At 29.1% G+C, this 15,615-nt stretch overlaps 1 protein-coding gene across 1 annotated transcript in view; it reads left to right on the forward strand.

Moving 5' to 3' along the window:
* Positions 1–694: 694 nt before the first annotated feature.
* LOC112733092 (callose synthase 5) overlaps positions 695–15,615 on the forward strand; it is a 30,978-nt gene continuing 16,057 nt past the window's right edge. Inside the window, exons 1-26 of the mRNA XM_072210856.1 lie at positions 695–860; positions 970–1,070; positions 3,814–3,935; positions 4,118–4,214; positions 7,071–7,181; positions 7,259–7,387; positions 7,498–7,590; positions 7,691–7,782; positions 7,879–8,005; positions 8,128–8,265; positions 8,354–8,430; positions 8,630–8,702; positions 8,802–8,927; positions 10,319–10,433; positions 10,547–10,881; positions 11,367–11,419; positions 11,526–11,586; positions 11,683–11,764; positions 11,876–11,925; positions 12,029–12,115; positions 12,702–12,824; positions 12,904–12,998; positions 13,111–13,195; positions 13,264–13,424; positions 13,604–13,727; positions 14,068–14,163. Coding sequence (XP_072066957.1) covers positions 695–860; positions 970–1,070; positions 3,814–3,935; positions 4,118–4,214; positions 7,071–7,181; positions 7,259–7,387; positions 7,498–7,590; positions 7,691–7,782; positions 7,879–8,005; positions 8,128–8,265; positions 8,354–8,430; positions 8,630–8,702; positions 8,802–8,927; positions 10,319–10,433; positions 10,547–10,881; positions 11,367–11,419; positions 11,526–11,586; positions 11,683–11,764; positions 11,876–11,925; positions 12,029–12,115; positions 12,702–12,824; positions 12,904–12,998; positions 13,111–13,195; positions 13,264–13,424; positions 13,604–13,727; positions 14,068–14,163 — 2,919 coding nt within the window. The remainder of the gene's footprint in view (positions 861–969; positions 1,071–3,813; positions 3,936–4,117; positions 4,215–7,070; positions 7,182–7,258; positions 7,388–7,497; positions 7,591–7,690; positions 7,783–7,878; positions 8,006–8,127; positions 8,266–8,353; positions 8,431–8,629; positions 8,703–8,801; positions 8,928–10,318; positions 10,434–10,546; positions 10,882–11,366; positions 11,420–11,525; positions 11,587–11,682; positions 11,765–11,875; positions 11,926–12,028; positions 12,116–12,701; positions 12,825–12,903; positions 12,999–13,110; positions 13,196–13,263; positions 13,425–13,603; positions 13,728–14,067; positions 14,164–15,615) is intronic.

A 15,615-nucleotide genomic window follows, 5' to 3' on the forward strand; every position in this document is an offset into this window, starting at 1 on the left:
CTCTTGTCAACGCGCGCTCACTCACTCTCTCACACTCTTCTCTCTCTCTTACCCTTCACCTCCGGAAACGGTGCTCTATCTTCCAATCGTTCTCACTCTCACATCTATCTCACCGCACTTCTCTCTATACTCACCTCTATATTTCTGCTTCTTGCAGTTTATATTTCCTCTTTTCTCTTCCTTTCGGATTTCTGTTCTTGCGTCTTGAATCTCGCTTCAAAATATATAATGCGCATACAGAGACCCTACCATCATCCAAAATCCACAATGTGATTCTCCGATCCCTTACCTTTGATCACAGGTACGAACAATAACGTGTGAATTTCTACAATAATCAATCCAAGATTTTATAAACATATTCAAACATTCTCACGTTCTTGGACGGTATAGTAACCATTTCCTGCAATATAATGCATATTGATTGATATATGAGTCTCATTCCTATTATTGAAGGATAATAATTTGTGTTTAATTTGATTTTACATACGAGGATCGGAGTTGAATTTTCCTAGATCGTATCTAGCTAGAGATTGTTAATTTAACTTGGATTTTGTGTTGGAGAAGCGAATTAATTAACTGAGTGGTTGAGTGAGAACTGCAGGAAGAAGAGGATACGGAATAGAGAGAGATATCTATACGGTATAGACAGAGCGAGTCACGTACGTAAAGAAGAATGTCACAACTAGACGGAGTAATGCCGCCGCCCACGTTGGTGAGGCGGGGTTCAAGGAGTGCCTCCACCACCTTCAACATGGAGGTTTTCGACAACGAAGTGGTGCCGTCCGCACTCGCCTCCATTTCTCCCATTCTCCGTGTCGCCAACGAGATCGAAGCCGAGCGTCCCAGGGTTGCCTATCTATGTACGTAACGGATCGATCATTATAATAATAATAATAGTGATTTTGTGTTATTGAATTTTGAAATATGATGTGCAAATTAATGTTGCTGAGCGCGTAATGATAATTGCAGGTAGGTTCTATGCCTTCGAGAAAGCGCACAGGCTGGATCAGACCTCCACCGGCCGTGGCGTTAGGCAGTTCAAGACGCTGCTGCTGCAGCGATTAGAGAGGGTAAGCCTGTAGTTTCATTTGTTTCGATTTTCTCAACTAACTCTGCATTATGTATTTCATGCGTGAATGAGGACTGCTGAAGCCTGAGTGTGAGTATATATACCGTGCGTGAAACAAACACAGCACATGATAATGCTCTAATCTCCCTTCATGCAAGAAGTTCATGCATGTTCAATATTAGATATGGACTTTGATGGATAGACAATAACTTTTATGAACAATATAAACAATGAATTTTAAAATTGGCTTAATAAAATAAAAATTTATTACACCTCTAAATTATCAACTTAAATCTTAATATTAGAATAACTATCTGTACAGCTAATGAATTAAACATCTAATATATTTATTGTTCATATTGTTTAATATTTTTATTATCTATCTTTATCTTTATTTTTCTTAGATTAAATTGTGCGTTGTTCTCTACTTTCAGTAACTTTGTTGCATTTTTATTGTTGTTTTAAGTTACTATCTCTCTAATATTACCGTATAAAAAAAACTTTTACCTTTCTCTAATTGGAAAAAAAAGTTTATTCTATTAGTGATTAATAATGGTCTACTGGTGATCTTCCTCTCGCCCAAATTTTCACGGCTGTGGTGATAAATTTTCAACTAAAATCTCGTAGATGAGAGGTTTTTGTAATTATTATTATTATTATTATTATTATTATTATTATTATTATTATTATTATTATTTAACTAATACGCGTTCTAAAATTTGATTATATTAGAATTATTAATTAATTTAAAAAATAATTAAAATTTAAAATTTTAATATACTTATTATATTTTTATTAAAATAAAATTCTTAATAAATTTATTAATATTATGTTTATTATATACTTTTACTTATATTATTATTATTATTATTATTATTATTATTATTATTATTATTATGTTGTCGTCTCTAATGGGCGGTGGCCATGGTTTTATCGTGGCTATGGTGGTCGAATGACGTGACATGCAGAAAAAGATGACATTTTGATGTATGTAATTAAATTGACCGGTTAATTAGCTAAGTACGGTAAATTTCACATGCTACTATAACAGTGGACAAGGGCTAGTAGAGGAAATTGAATTTTGATTGAGGAAGAAATTGTTGGAGATAAATAAAAAATTAGAGAAATTACAATTAGAGTTTGAGGAAGAAAAAATTGTCAAAGATTGGAGATAACAATGGTACGGTAGATGAATCTAGCAAATCGTCGCAACGGACGGAGTCGGTTAACTCATAACTGAGGTTGATTCGTGAATTTCGACGGCACCAGACGGTATTTACCGGCCGTCCGCCGTCGTTTATTGCCGGAGTAAGATCTGGAGAGAAGTCATAGACGCTATTTCCACCCCTCCTTATTGCCATGGTTGAGACTTGAGAGAAAGTCGTATCTACTATATTTGTGGACTATGTGTACCAACCATCAACAAACTACCTTCTCCTATTTATCTTATTAATTTGTCAATCCTCTAATCCACCCTCACAAGACTCACCAATAAGTCACCATTCATAACGTAAGATTAAACTTGCCATTTTAAGTTGAGATCTCTATCCCACCATATTTTCCAATTACAACTTACAAGTTTAACACCTTTCTTTTAATTCCGAGAACACATAACATAATATGGCATTACTCAAACAACATATTCATGATAAAACTAACAATATTCTTAGTAGCTTCCACCGTTCAAAGCCACCGATTCATAAGTGCTTATTTTTATTTTATTTTATTTTTTTGTTATGCCTCGGAGAATTCATTAGCACGGGGTTTTATTGTCCTAACCCTACCAACTTGGACTAATATTAATTTTTATTGGATTTATTCTCCTCCTTATATGGTTTTCATCCTACCCAACAAATCATTTTTTGGGTTAAAAAATTCATTTTCACTCTTCTGGATTTTATTATCCGTTTCCACCTGAGCTCAGACCATGTACACATCGTTTTCGGCCTACAATTTCAACTATGCCCTGCGAGGCTGCGATAATGACGCCAAATTTACCGCACCTGAAAACAGCCTAATTAGTAATTACCCATAAGTGCTTGTGATTAAGCTAACGGAGTACAACCATGTGGTCAGGTGTCGTCAGACCTGTCAGCACTTAGCCACGGTTAGCCACCATAAGTTTGACGACCCAGCCTATTATTATGGGTGCAAATGTTGCGCACTATATATTCATGACATCTTATTTTAAAAGAATAATTACATTAAAAATTAGTTATTAAATTAATTATGGATATAATATATATATATTAAAATATAAAATATATATTAAAATTAATTAAATAAATATATTTTTATATATAAATATATAATAACTAATTTAATAATTAATTTTTTATGTGTAAATAATATTTTGTTAAAATTATATATGATGGTAAATGTTATTTATATGAAGTCTAACTAAACATATCCACCACTCTAATATTTTATTTGTAGATATTAGTAGGTATCGCGTATTTTTAATCTATTTTACAAAAAACACATTATATAATTTATGAAAAACGATCTTACCTCTTCGAAGAATTTGTTTCGTGATAGCGATGGGATTCAGGAATTCCATCGGGTTTTTTGGGAAAATTCTTTTGGAATAGGGGAGGTCTTCTTAAGGAGTTGAAGCAATCAACTCTATTCCATGAATTGAAAATGGGAAAGGAAAATATTTGTGACGAGCAGCATTTCTTTTTCCGCGGAGAAGAGCTGCCATTTTATTATTACTGTAACTTACATAATTTCTCCAACTTTAGGACAATGCAACTAGTCTTCCCTCTCGAGTTAAGAAGACAGATGCAAGAGAAATCCAGGCTTTCTATCAGCAATACTATGAACATTATGTCAGAACCCTTGATCAGGCTGATCAGGCAGACAGGTACATACATATAAGCCTTAGGAGTTTTCGTAGTTCTTATAATGAAGTATTAATTGTGCCTCTCTAATTGTTGCTTGTGGCGGATTTTGTAAGTTGCGTCTGATATGATGTTAGCTTTTACCTCCCCCTCCATAGTAAATAATTACTTCCCCATTGCCACTGAAATTGAAATTGTTTTGCAGAGCCCAGCTCAGTAAAGCTTATCAGACTGCCGGGGTGCTTTTTGAAGTGCTTTGTGCTGTTAATAAGACCGAGAAGGTCGAAGAAGTAGCTCCTGAGGTTGGTCTAGGTTCATATCCTTCGAATTTTTATAGATTATATATTACTAATTTCATAAAATGTGATATATGTGGTTGGTTGCAATTAAAATCAAATATTTCCTTTTAAAATAGAAGAGTTTTCATTTCCTCTTTCTTCTTTTATCTCTCTTATCATCAAAATATATAATATAATATTCTTTAATTATATTTAAATTAAATTAAAATTAAAATTAAAATATGAAAATTGAAATATAGCTATATTGTATACTATATTTATATATTACAAACTAATCTAATAACTAAAATATGTCACATGACACTATCTTCTTAAAATTTAAAAGAAATAATAGTATTTTTACCCGTAATTACATTACGAAAATATAAATCTTTTAAAATTATGTTGGTTTTGTTCTGACATTATAGATTATAGCACAAAAGATTTATAAAATCAAACTACTTTTTACAAAAAAATCGTAGAGGACAAAAGTTCCCGTCAGCTAAGAAGACTAGGATCTCCGTAGATAAAAAAATCAAATAATAAGATTTTTGGTTATTATTTTTATGTGAAAGAGTTTGATTTATGACTAATAATTAATTTTAATATTCATATTTAAAATGATTTTAACTTGCATACTTTTGATTAGGTGTTAAGTCTTTTGCACAAATAGAAATAATTAATTTTTATGTTTGCTAAAATAATATTTTTTTCTCTCTATGTATATAAAAATATAATTAGATATTAGCATGAAAAAAATTATATTGATAATTATAAAATTAACATAAAATTAATTTTTTTAAACAATTGAATCTTGATTTTAACTTTTAATCATAACATTAGTATTCTCTTTAAATTATATTTAATAAATATTTTAAAGAAAAAAATAAAAATATATATTAGAAAGATAAATAGTGAAAGTTTAAAACTAAATAAAAAAAACTAAAAAAATATGTATATAATAATAATAATATTTTTTATTTGAATTATATTATTTTGTTAAGTTTATTTTTTGTAGAACAACCAGATAGAAAAAACAGAGAATGAGAAAAAAGAGAGAGAAGGATAAAGATGAAGATTGAGAGATGGAGTTTATTAATTTTGAAAGAAAAAATTTTATTTTAATTATAATAAAAAAATATCTGATGATATATTTTAATTTATCAAATTACTAATATAAAATATAAATTACAAATTATATATAGAGTGGGAAGAGTAGAGAAAAACAGAAAAAGAGAGAAATAGATGAGAGAATTTAAAAAGAGAGTTTATTAATTTTTGAAGGAAATATTTTTTCTCAATTTAAATAAGAGAATGTTATGTACACGTTTAGTTATTAAATTAGATAATAATAATATATAGAGTGAGAAGGGCAGAGAGAAATAGAAAAAAGAGAGAGAGGTAGATGAGAGAATTTAGGAAGGGAGTTTATTAATTTTAGAAGAAAATATTTTCTCTCAAATTTGATAAGAGTGTCATGTTACACATTTTTTATTAAATTAGATAATAATATATAATATAATATATAATATTCCTATATTTAAATTTTAATATTTTAATTTTAATTTTAATATAATTAAAGAAGGTCACGTTGCGCATTTTGATTATCAAATTTTTAATTATTCATTGATAATGATATATAAAAGAGATAGAGTAGTTGAAGGAATGAGAGAGATAGATAAAAGGAGAGGGAGAAGGGGAGAACTCTTTAATTTTGGAGAAAAAGATTTGATTTCAATTTTAATTGTAAAATTAGTAGGGATGAGGGAAGAACTCTTTAATTTTGGAGAGAAAGATTTAATTTTAATTATAATAAAAAAGTGACATGTGACACATTTTGGTTGTAAAATTATATATATATATATATAATAGATTTTTTTTTTTCAAAATTAGTAAACCTCCTTTTTACCCTCTCTTATTTATCTCTCTCTTTTTTTCTATTTATCTCTATCTTTTTCACTCTATATATAATTTATAATTTATATTTTATATTAATAGTTTGACAAATTAAAATGTGTCATCAAATATTTTTTCATTATAATTAAATAAATTTTTTTTAACTTCTAAAATTAATAAACTGTGACCCATTTTCTCATTCTTCTTCTTTATCTTTCTCTCTCTTTTATCTTATTCCCTATTTTTTTCTACCTATCTATTCTACAAAAAATAAAATTAATAATATAATATAATTTAAATAAAAAATATTATTATATGCATATTTTTATTTAATTTTAAATTTTTTTATTTATCTTTTTAATCTATATTTTTACTTCTTTTATTTCAAATATTTATTATATATAATTTAAAAAAAAATACTTCTGATTAAAAGTTAGAATCAAAATTTAATTATTTAAAAAAATTGAGTTAATTTTATAACTATCATTATAAATCTTTTTATGCTAATATTTAATTATATTTATATATATAAAAAAATATTATTTTTAAATAACAAACATAAAAATTAATTATTTCTATTTGTGAAATAAACTTAACATCTAATCAAATATAAAAATATACACGTTAGATTTTTTTAAATTTTAGATAACGAATATTAAAATTAATTATTAGTAAAAAATTAAACTCTTTTATATAAAAATAATAATTAAAAATTTTATTATTTAATTTTTTTATTTATAGAGACCATAATCTTCTTAACTGATGGAGACTTTTGTCTCTTACGACCTTTTTGTAAAAAATAGTTTAATGCTATAAAATTTTTGTGTCATAATTTATAACGATAGGATTAACATAATTTTAAAAGATTTATATTTCTGTAATAATATTACAGGTAAAAAATGAATTTTGTTCTAAAATGGGAATTTCGTCCCTCTTTTTATCATTTCAATATTCAGATCCTGGAGCGTAAATTTTCTTTTGCAGATTATCGCGGCTGCCAGAGATGTCCAGGAAAAAAAGGAAATTTATACACCTTATAATATCCTTCCTCTGGATTCTGCTGGTGCTTCTCTACCCATTATGCAATTTGAAGAGGTATTGCTTCTGTTGGTAGTGAAATTTCGTTGTTGATTATGATTGCACTGAGTTCTTGGACTTTCTTTCCTTATTAGATTAAAGCTGCTGTTTCTGCGCTATGGAACACACAAGGCTTGAACTGGCCTAGTTCTTTCGAGCAACAAAGACAGAGAACAGGAGACTTAGACATGCTTGATTGGCTTAAAGCCATGTTTGGTTTCCAGGCATGTATTTTGACCAACACACAATGCTAGAGGAGAATGATTTATGATTCATTACATTTTTTTGTATAATCTGCTTAAATTGTTATTGCATATGGTAAATTTGTGTGCAGAGGGACAACGTCAGGAATCAGAGAGAGCATCTGATTCTGCTTCTTGCTAATTCTCATATAAGGCTACACCCTAAACCTGAGCCTCTAAACATGGCACGTACCTGTCTTGCATTTGGCTTTAGCCTATAGTTTTTATTCTGCTGTTTCTTTCTATTAATTTATTTTTATTTTATTTTATTTGAATGAATTGCAGCTCGATGATCGTGCTGTTGATGAAGTGATGAAAGAGCTTTTTAAGAATTATAAAAAATGGTGCAAATTCTTGGGACGAAAACATAGTTTACGGTGAGGCATAACAGTATATGCATGAGTGAACACTTGTGCTTCTTTTAGCTCATCATAAAAAATTTAATGATCACTTTATCATATTCTCTCACATAGACTTCCTCAAGGTCAGCAAGAGGTGCAACAGAGGAAGTTGCTTTATATGGGCTTGTACCTTCTCATCTGGGGTGAGGCGTCCAATGTTCGCTTCATGCCTGAGTGCCTATGCTACATATTTCACAACGTGAGTGTACAAATTAATCTGCGCATGGTTCATTTTGTTTGTGCTTGAATCTCATGTAAATGTGCTATCACTGTTTTTAAGTAATGTTTTGCTCTGCTAATAATGGCCAATTCTAACTTCAGATGGCATATGAACTACACGGCCTAATGGCTGGAAATGTCAGCATTGTTACGGGTGAAAATATCAAGCCTTCTTATGGTGGTGATGAAGAGGCATTTCTACGCAAGGTTATAACTCCCCTCTACCGAGTAATAGACACGGTATGATTTTTCTTTGAGACATTGCAATAGTCAAGTATTTATATTGCTAGGTACCTATGTCCCTTAGTAACCCAGTTAATTAATACAGGAAGCCAAGAGGAGCAAAAATGGAACGGCTCCTCACTCAGCATGGTGCAACTATGACGATCTAAATGAGTATTTCTGGTTTGTTTCCTTTGTATTTTATCCTTGAATCAGACTTTTTGGCCCGTTTTGTCAGCATGGTTTGAATTTATTTGATCTAAATTCAAAATTATTAGATGATCTAATATGTTTGACTAAATTATTATTTAATAATTATTAATTATTAACTTCTCATAAATTTATTTTATTTTATTTATTTATTTTATGCACTGTGTTGCAGGTCACCTGATTGCTTTTCTCTTGGATGGCCAATGCGTGATGATGGTGAATTTTTTAAATCGACAAATGATCGGGTATAAACTGACTATAAAGTATACATAGTCTACGAAGTTACTGGTCCGATTGTAAAATACTACTTATTTAATTCTCAACTTATAAAAATGTAATGTTAGGGAAAAAAGGGAGTTCCAAGAAAATCTGGAAAAACAGGGAAATCAAATTTTGTTGAGACGCGATCATTCTGGCACCTCTTCCACAGTTTCGATAGACTTTGGACCTTTTTTATACTGGGTTTACAGGTATATTTTTTTCAATAGAAGAAATTAAGGAAACGCTTAAGCAAGTATTTTTCCATATTTATTATAACATATAAGAGAGGACCCAAACTAATATTATAGTGAACAATTGATGTATAAGCTTTTAAGTTTTAACTTTAATATAAAACTGTCATGTCATTTATTTTATAATGACATAAAAAATTATATCTTAGAATTACATTTATATTATTATAAAAAATAACATCTTTATAATTGATTGAGTATTAATGTTCTAATTTCACATGCTAAAATATTTAATTTTAAAAAAATTATAATATAAAAATTGTTTGTTTATATGAATTGTAGAAAATTTTAATATTATATATTTTATTGAAAAAATAAATTTTATTTTATAAAAATTTATTTATCTATTTATCTATCAATTTATTATAATGTATAAAAAAATCACATAATGACACAATAAATTCTCAACATATTAGATATCTTCTAATATTGCTACATAAATATTTTTGTAAAATTATTATTTTATAATGTTTTTACTAGTACATTATTTTTTATTCTTCTCATGTAGAGTTTATTCTTACTTGTTAATATTTTTTTTATTGTTTATTTCTATGTAAGTTATTTTATGTCTTTAATATTAATGTTATTTTTTTAATAAATATAAATTAGTTAATAAATTTAATTTATTTTCTCTTTTTATTCTCACCTCTATTTATGTTTATTATATAAATTAATATTCACTTCACATATCTTTTTTATTTTCTCTCACATAATTTTATGCATCTCACTTTTTATCCTCTATTCTTGTTAATATTTTGCACAATTGTTTAAAAAATTTGGTTGATGGCCACAATTTTTTTTTATTTTAGTTTGCCAAATAATTTATTTCCTATATGTTGGGTGATGAATTCTTAAAATACTATAATGTATGATGTTTTTATAATATTTTTAAATTTTTTTATTTTTAATCTAATTAAATATTGTCTTTGTTATTTATATATTATTTTTTACCAGTTTATATTTTTAATATTATTTAATTGTATTAATAATAATAATAATAAAAATGCATGATGTCATGATTTATGAAAAAATAAATATTATTTTTATTAAATTGAAATATTATATTCATACTTATATTATATATGATAATTTTATTCTTGTACTATAATATTTAAGTTTACTATATATATATTATATATGATATATATGTGTGTGTATTAAGTAATAAACTCTTTCAAACATTAAAATATATAATGTTCTTATAATTATTTAAATTTAATATTAATTGTTTAATTTTTTTTGTTAAATAATTTTTTTATATATCCAAATTAATTCTTTTAATTTCGCTCAATGCGCGGATTTAAATGTGGTTAATTTGGTTGCACAATGCTTTGGGATTCTTATTACAGGTGATGTTCATTATTGCATGGGATGAGATTTCACTGATGGATATCTTTCAGAAGGATGTCTTATTTAATCTCTCTAGTATCTTCATCACAGCATCCATTCTGCGCTTACTTCAAAGTTTGACACATTTACTTAAGTAGCTCTTAATTTTTTTAACTGTCCTATTTTTCTTCTTCCGCATTGTCATAGAAATTTAATATTTCTTGTCTTCATTCGTTATTTTGATTTAGGTATCCTGGACCTGCTCCTGAACTTTCCAGGCTATCATCGGTGGAAATTCACTGATGTGCTAAGAAATATTCTTAAAGTCATTGTCAGTCTTTGTTGGGCTATCATCCTTTCAGCCTTCTATGTGCATGCCATCAAGGGTTCCCCTCAAGCTCTCAAGCAGCTGCTTTCCTTCCTTGATAAAATAGAGGGCATTCCACCGTTGTATCTCTTTGCAGTTGCATTGTATATGCTTCCAAATCTACTAGCAGCTATACTCTTTCTTTTCCCGATGCTCAGGCGTTGGATTGAAAACTCAGACTGGCACATAGTCAGACTCTTCTTGTGGTGGTCTCAGGTATCTAACGTATTGAACTATTTCTGTTCGTTGTTAGATAATATATGTTGAAAATTTTCGGTTTGTAAGAAACTTCTCATGTAGTACGGTTTCTTAACTGAATATTATTTACATGGAAAAGATTGATCTCTTTCATATGAAGAACATCAAGCTAATAGAAATATAGAATAATGCTATATATCCAAGTCTTTTTGTTAATTAAGTCTAATTAGTCTAATATAACAAAAATCAGTTATAATTAACATTAATCTTAGTCTTATTGTTTAACTTAATTAGACTTTGGTTTATAAAAAGACTTGGATTTATAGCATTATTTAATCTGTAGCGCTATTTTTCCCCATATGTTTTGAATACACAAATACTATGAGCCAGTGACGGTTAGTCATATAAAAAACATATATTTGGCATAATAGGCTGGTCAAACTGTCAAAGTAATTCCTCCCCCTTTCTCTTTTTCTAAATGATTTGTCTTTCTCCCACTGCAGCCAAGAATATATGTTGGAAGAGGAATGCACGAAAACCAATTTGCTCTCCTAAAGTAAGTTTCATGCAAACTATTTTACTGAAGTAATTATTGGATTGTCCCCTTGTTTATTGTCTGAAAGTTATTGTTCCATCATTTATGTTCCATTTTTTAATGCCAGGTACACTATTTTCTGGGTCCTACTATTGGCTTCCAAATTTGCGTTCAGCTATTTTGTCCAAGTAAAAACGCTATATGTTCAGTACTTGTTACTTAAAACTAAGCTTGTGAAGTTATTGGGCCTCTTTTAAGATTTTAACTGCTTTATCTATCTTCAGATAAAACCTCTGATTGAGCCAACAAAGTTAATAATGGCCATTAAACATGTTGACTATGGTTGGCACGAGTTTTTCCCCGATGGTATTTTCCTCCTCCTCCTGCTCCTTTTCTTCTTTTTTTGCCCCTTCATGATTACCTTGTATTGTAGCATGCTATTCATTTTATTGATCTAATATTTTCTGGTCTATGCAGCTCGACATAACTATAGCGCAGTCGTTGCACTCTGGGCTCCTGTACTCATGGTGCTAATGCTATATTTTCATGTTTATGTTCATATATTAATCTTTTCACTTGTTCAGATAAGTTATCAGAAATTTTATGTCGTTATTTGAATTTTCAATACAGGTTTATTTCATGGATGCACAAATTTGGTACGCAGTCTTCTCAACTTTGTATGGTGGTGTTATTGGAGCCTTTGATCGTCTAGGAGAGGTCGTAATCAATTTTGTCATATTACTAGCAATGTCTGAGGAGTATTTATGATAAACTAATGCAGACTTGCGCATCTAACTAAAAATTGAACTTATTTAATCAAGATGAAAAATGATTAGGATCCTTTTGGATACATAGTACTGGATCATCATCTGCTTATGTTTTTATGAACTTCTGAAGTATCCAATCGGTAAAGAAACTTGGACCTTAGTTTTCAGTTATGGACCAAAATCTAGGAGAGGCCGCTATCAATTTTATCCTTTCTTTAGCTTGCTATTTCTGAACAGGATTTGTGATACATAACCTTTTCTGCTTTCTACATTTTTTCAACACACACTCACATACTAACAATCAAACATATGTAATCAATTTGAGAAATTTAAAGGAGCAATTTGGAGACATATGATGCTGGATAATCATTTACAACAGTTTTATGAATTCCAAAGTCTCCAACTTGTTGATAAACTTGGACTGTCCTCTTCATTTAAGGGTGAACTTGAGATGGGAAAACTTTTTATGGAATAATCAGTTCACAGTAATGCTTTGATATTCAGTTAATGTTGTTATTATCCATTTGGTTATACAGATACACACTATGAGCATGCTGAGATCACGGTTCCAGTCATTGCCTGGTGCATTCAACACATACTTGGTTCCTTCCCAAAAGAAGCAAGGAAAGAAATTCTCTTTCTCAAAGAAATTTGATGAGGTCTACCACATTTTCATTGCTTAGTACATTAAAAATAAATCTCGTTATTCTCTTCACTTCAATTTTCATGCTTGTATAGATTTCTGCTAGCAGAAGAAGTGAAGCTGCCAAATTTGCCCAATTATGGAATGAAATTATTTGCAGTTTTCGTGAGGAAGATCTCATTAGTGATAGGCAAGGCCTCAAAGAAAATGTCTTTAGTTGCTCTTGCCTGGCTTCTATTACTTTCTCCTTCATCCTTATTTACTATGCTCGTCACTTATTACTAAGTGCTTGCATAATCCAGGGAAATGGACCTTTTGCTGGTTCCTTACTCTTCAGATTCTCGTCTGAAAACAATTCAGTGGCCACCGTTTTTGCTTGCAAGCAAGGTCTGTATCACTGGATTTTAATATTTTTATGTTTGACCAGCTCATGTGATTGACTGTAGCCTTTACAGATTCCTGTAGCTCTGGATATGGCAACTCAATTTCGAGGAAAGGACTCTGATCTTTGGAAGCGCATAAGTGCAGATCAATATATGAAGTGTGCTGTGATCGAATGTTATCAATCTCTTAAACATGTTCTTCGTGATTTGGTTGTCGGTGAAAATGAAAAGAGGTACCATTAAGGGTTCTTTTTTCCTTTTTCTTTTCCTTCTTTCTTGTGCTGATACAAAGGATCATTCTATATGCTATTTGTTGTTTTTATTTAGTAGCACATGTGATTGAAGATGCCTTATGAAATATCATTAAAATTGAATCATTATCAGCACTTATGAATTTATTGTGCTGGAGCAGGATAATTTCTATCATCACTAAAGAAGTTAAGAACAACATATCAAAGAATACACTTACTACCAATTTCCGAATGAGCTTTTTACCTTTCCTTTTTAAAAAGTTTGTGGAACTTGTGGAAATCTTGGTGAGTCATTTAGAATATTCATCTCTAATCTCTATTCTTTCTTATATAAAGCCTCTACGCAACAATAACTGTATTTGATCACTTTTTTTAACTTATTGAGGGAGACACATACTCAGATCATTATTGAATGTAAAGCTTAATTTTCAATTTTTTTTTTCTCTCGCATCTCAGTTATTGGGAACTAATTTTTCTCAAATTAAGTTTTTTATTTAAGAGAATGTAAATCTCTAGGCATGAAGTTCCTACCAATTTGCTAATATAATATAATTCTGTAGATTGTATTCTTGAACGGTGTCTTGACTTTGTATATGTAAACTTGTGCCATGCTTTCTTATCACAGAAAGATGCGGATCCATCCAAGCGAAATACAGTGGTAGTGTTGCTGCAAGACATCTTAGAAGTGGTTACTGATATGATGGTCAACGAAATCAGGTCGGTTTCACTTAAGTGAATTGAATTTCAAATATGTTAGTTATTAATTAGGAAAAGTATGATAACAATGTTGAAACCGTACGAGTGTGGCTTGTCTTTTTGCAATAAAAGTCAACATTGTTGGCTAGTTAGTAAAATAAAAGAAAGAAACGGTGCAAGTAGCCACCGAATTGAAAAAGAAAAAATTGAAACAGAAGCCATTCATAATTTCTATGAAATAAATTCTCTTCTAGTGAGTGTAATATTAGAAAAGCTGTGTGATATAAAATTAGAGTGTTGAGGAATAAACACTAGATTTTAGGTAAAATTTTTAATATTCATTAGTCGTTATAAATCTATTCTTAATATATAAAAGTAGATGTATAAGTTTATTCATATTTTTTTTAATACATCTTTTTTTCTCCTACTAATACCATGTCAGCAATATCGCTTACTTAGCAACATTTTAGAATCAACCACTCAAGTTTAGTCAAATCAACTATTATTTCCAAATCAGCAAAAAATAAAATATACAAAAAAATATACAAGTAATATAAATATATACAAATTAGACTGCAAAATTACCAATGACAATAATTAAAAATTAATAGTATCTAACCAAATTTGTAACCTACCAGAATTAATATCCCTATATTTATTATATTTTACCGTTATAAACATTACATTAAATTTATAACCCCAATAATTAATTTATTAATTTTTATAAATTACTCATTAAATATAATAAACATTCATATTACAAATGTCATAATAATCTATTAATCGTAATGAATTTAACGTTACAAATATTCAAATTTCATACTATTTGAACTACTTATATAGTCTCTTATCACTATTTCTTCAAATAACATTAAATTTAGCACAAGAAATTTATTTTCGCACTACACAACATCTCAAACTTACTCAATGGAGCATCATTCTTTAGACAATATCACCAAACAAATAGACAATTAGTTTATCAAAGTTCGTGTGGTTCATCTATAGAAAACATTAACACCCACTAATGAAGAAGAGTTTCTTTACTTAGAAATGATTATATTAGATGAAAAAGGTACAAAACAAACATATTTATTGTATTTTTAAATCGAACATTTTCCAACACTATTTTGAATTTGCAATACCTGAGACATTGTCCGACAGAGTGGGTCAAAGAAAAATATTAACAGGTAATTTCACTTTATACTATTTCAACTATTCTTATTAAAAATAACTTATTTAATAAAAAAATTCTACACATTTTTGTTCTTTTTATTGTAAATGCCATTGAAAAACTGCATGCATATCAAGAGATTAAGGAGAAAGAAAATCATACAAATTCAATATACATCTTCAAAAGAAGAACATACATGCAAAGATAGAACAAATAACATAATAGAAAGTGCATATAACTCAACAATTCATAAAGAACATACCTTCACAAGAATCTATGACAGAAAAAGGACGACTAGCGCCACCC

Source organism: Arachis hypogaea, chromosome 13 (assembly GCF_003086295.3).
Source record: "Arachis hypogaea cultivar Tifrunner chromosome 13, arahy.Tifrunner.gnm2.J5K5, whole genome shotgun sequence".
Classification (NCBI taxonomy): Eukaryota; Viridiplantae; Streptophyta; class Magnoliopsida; order Fabales; family Fabaceae; genus Arachis; species Arachis hypogaea.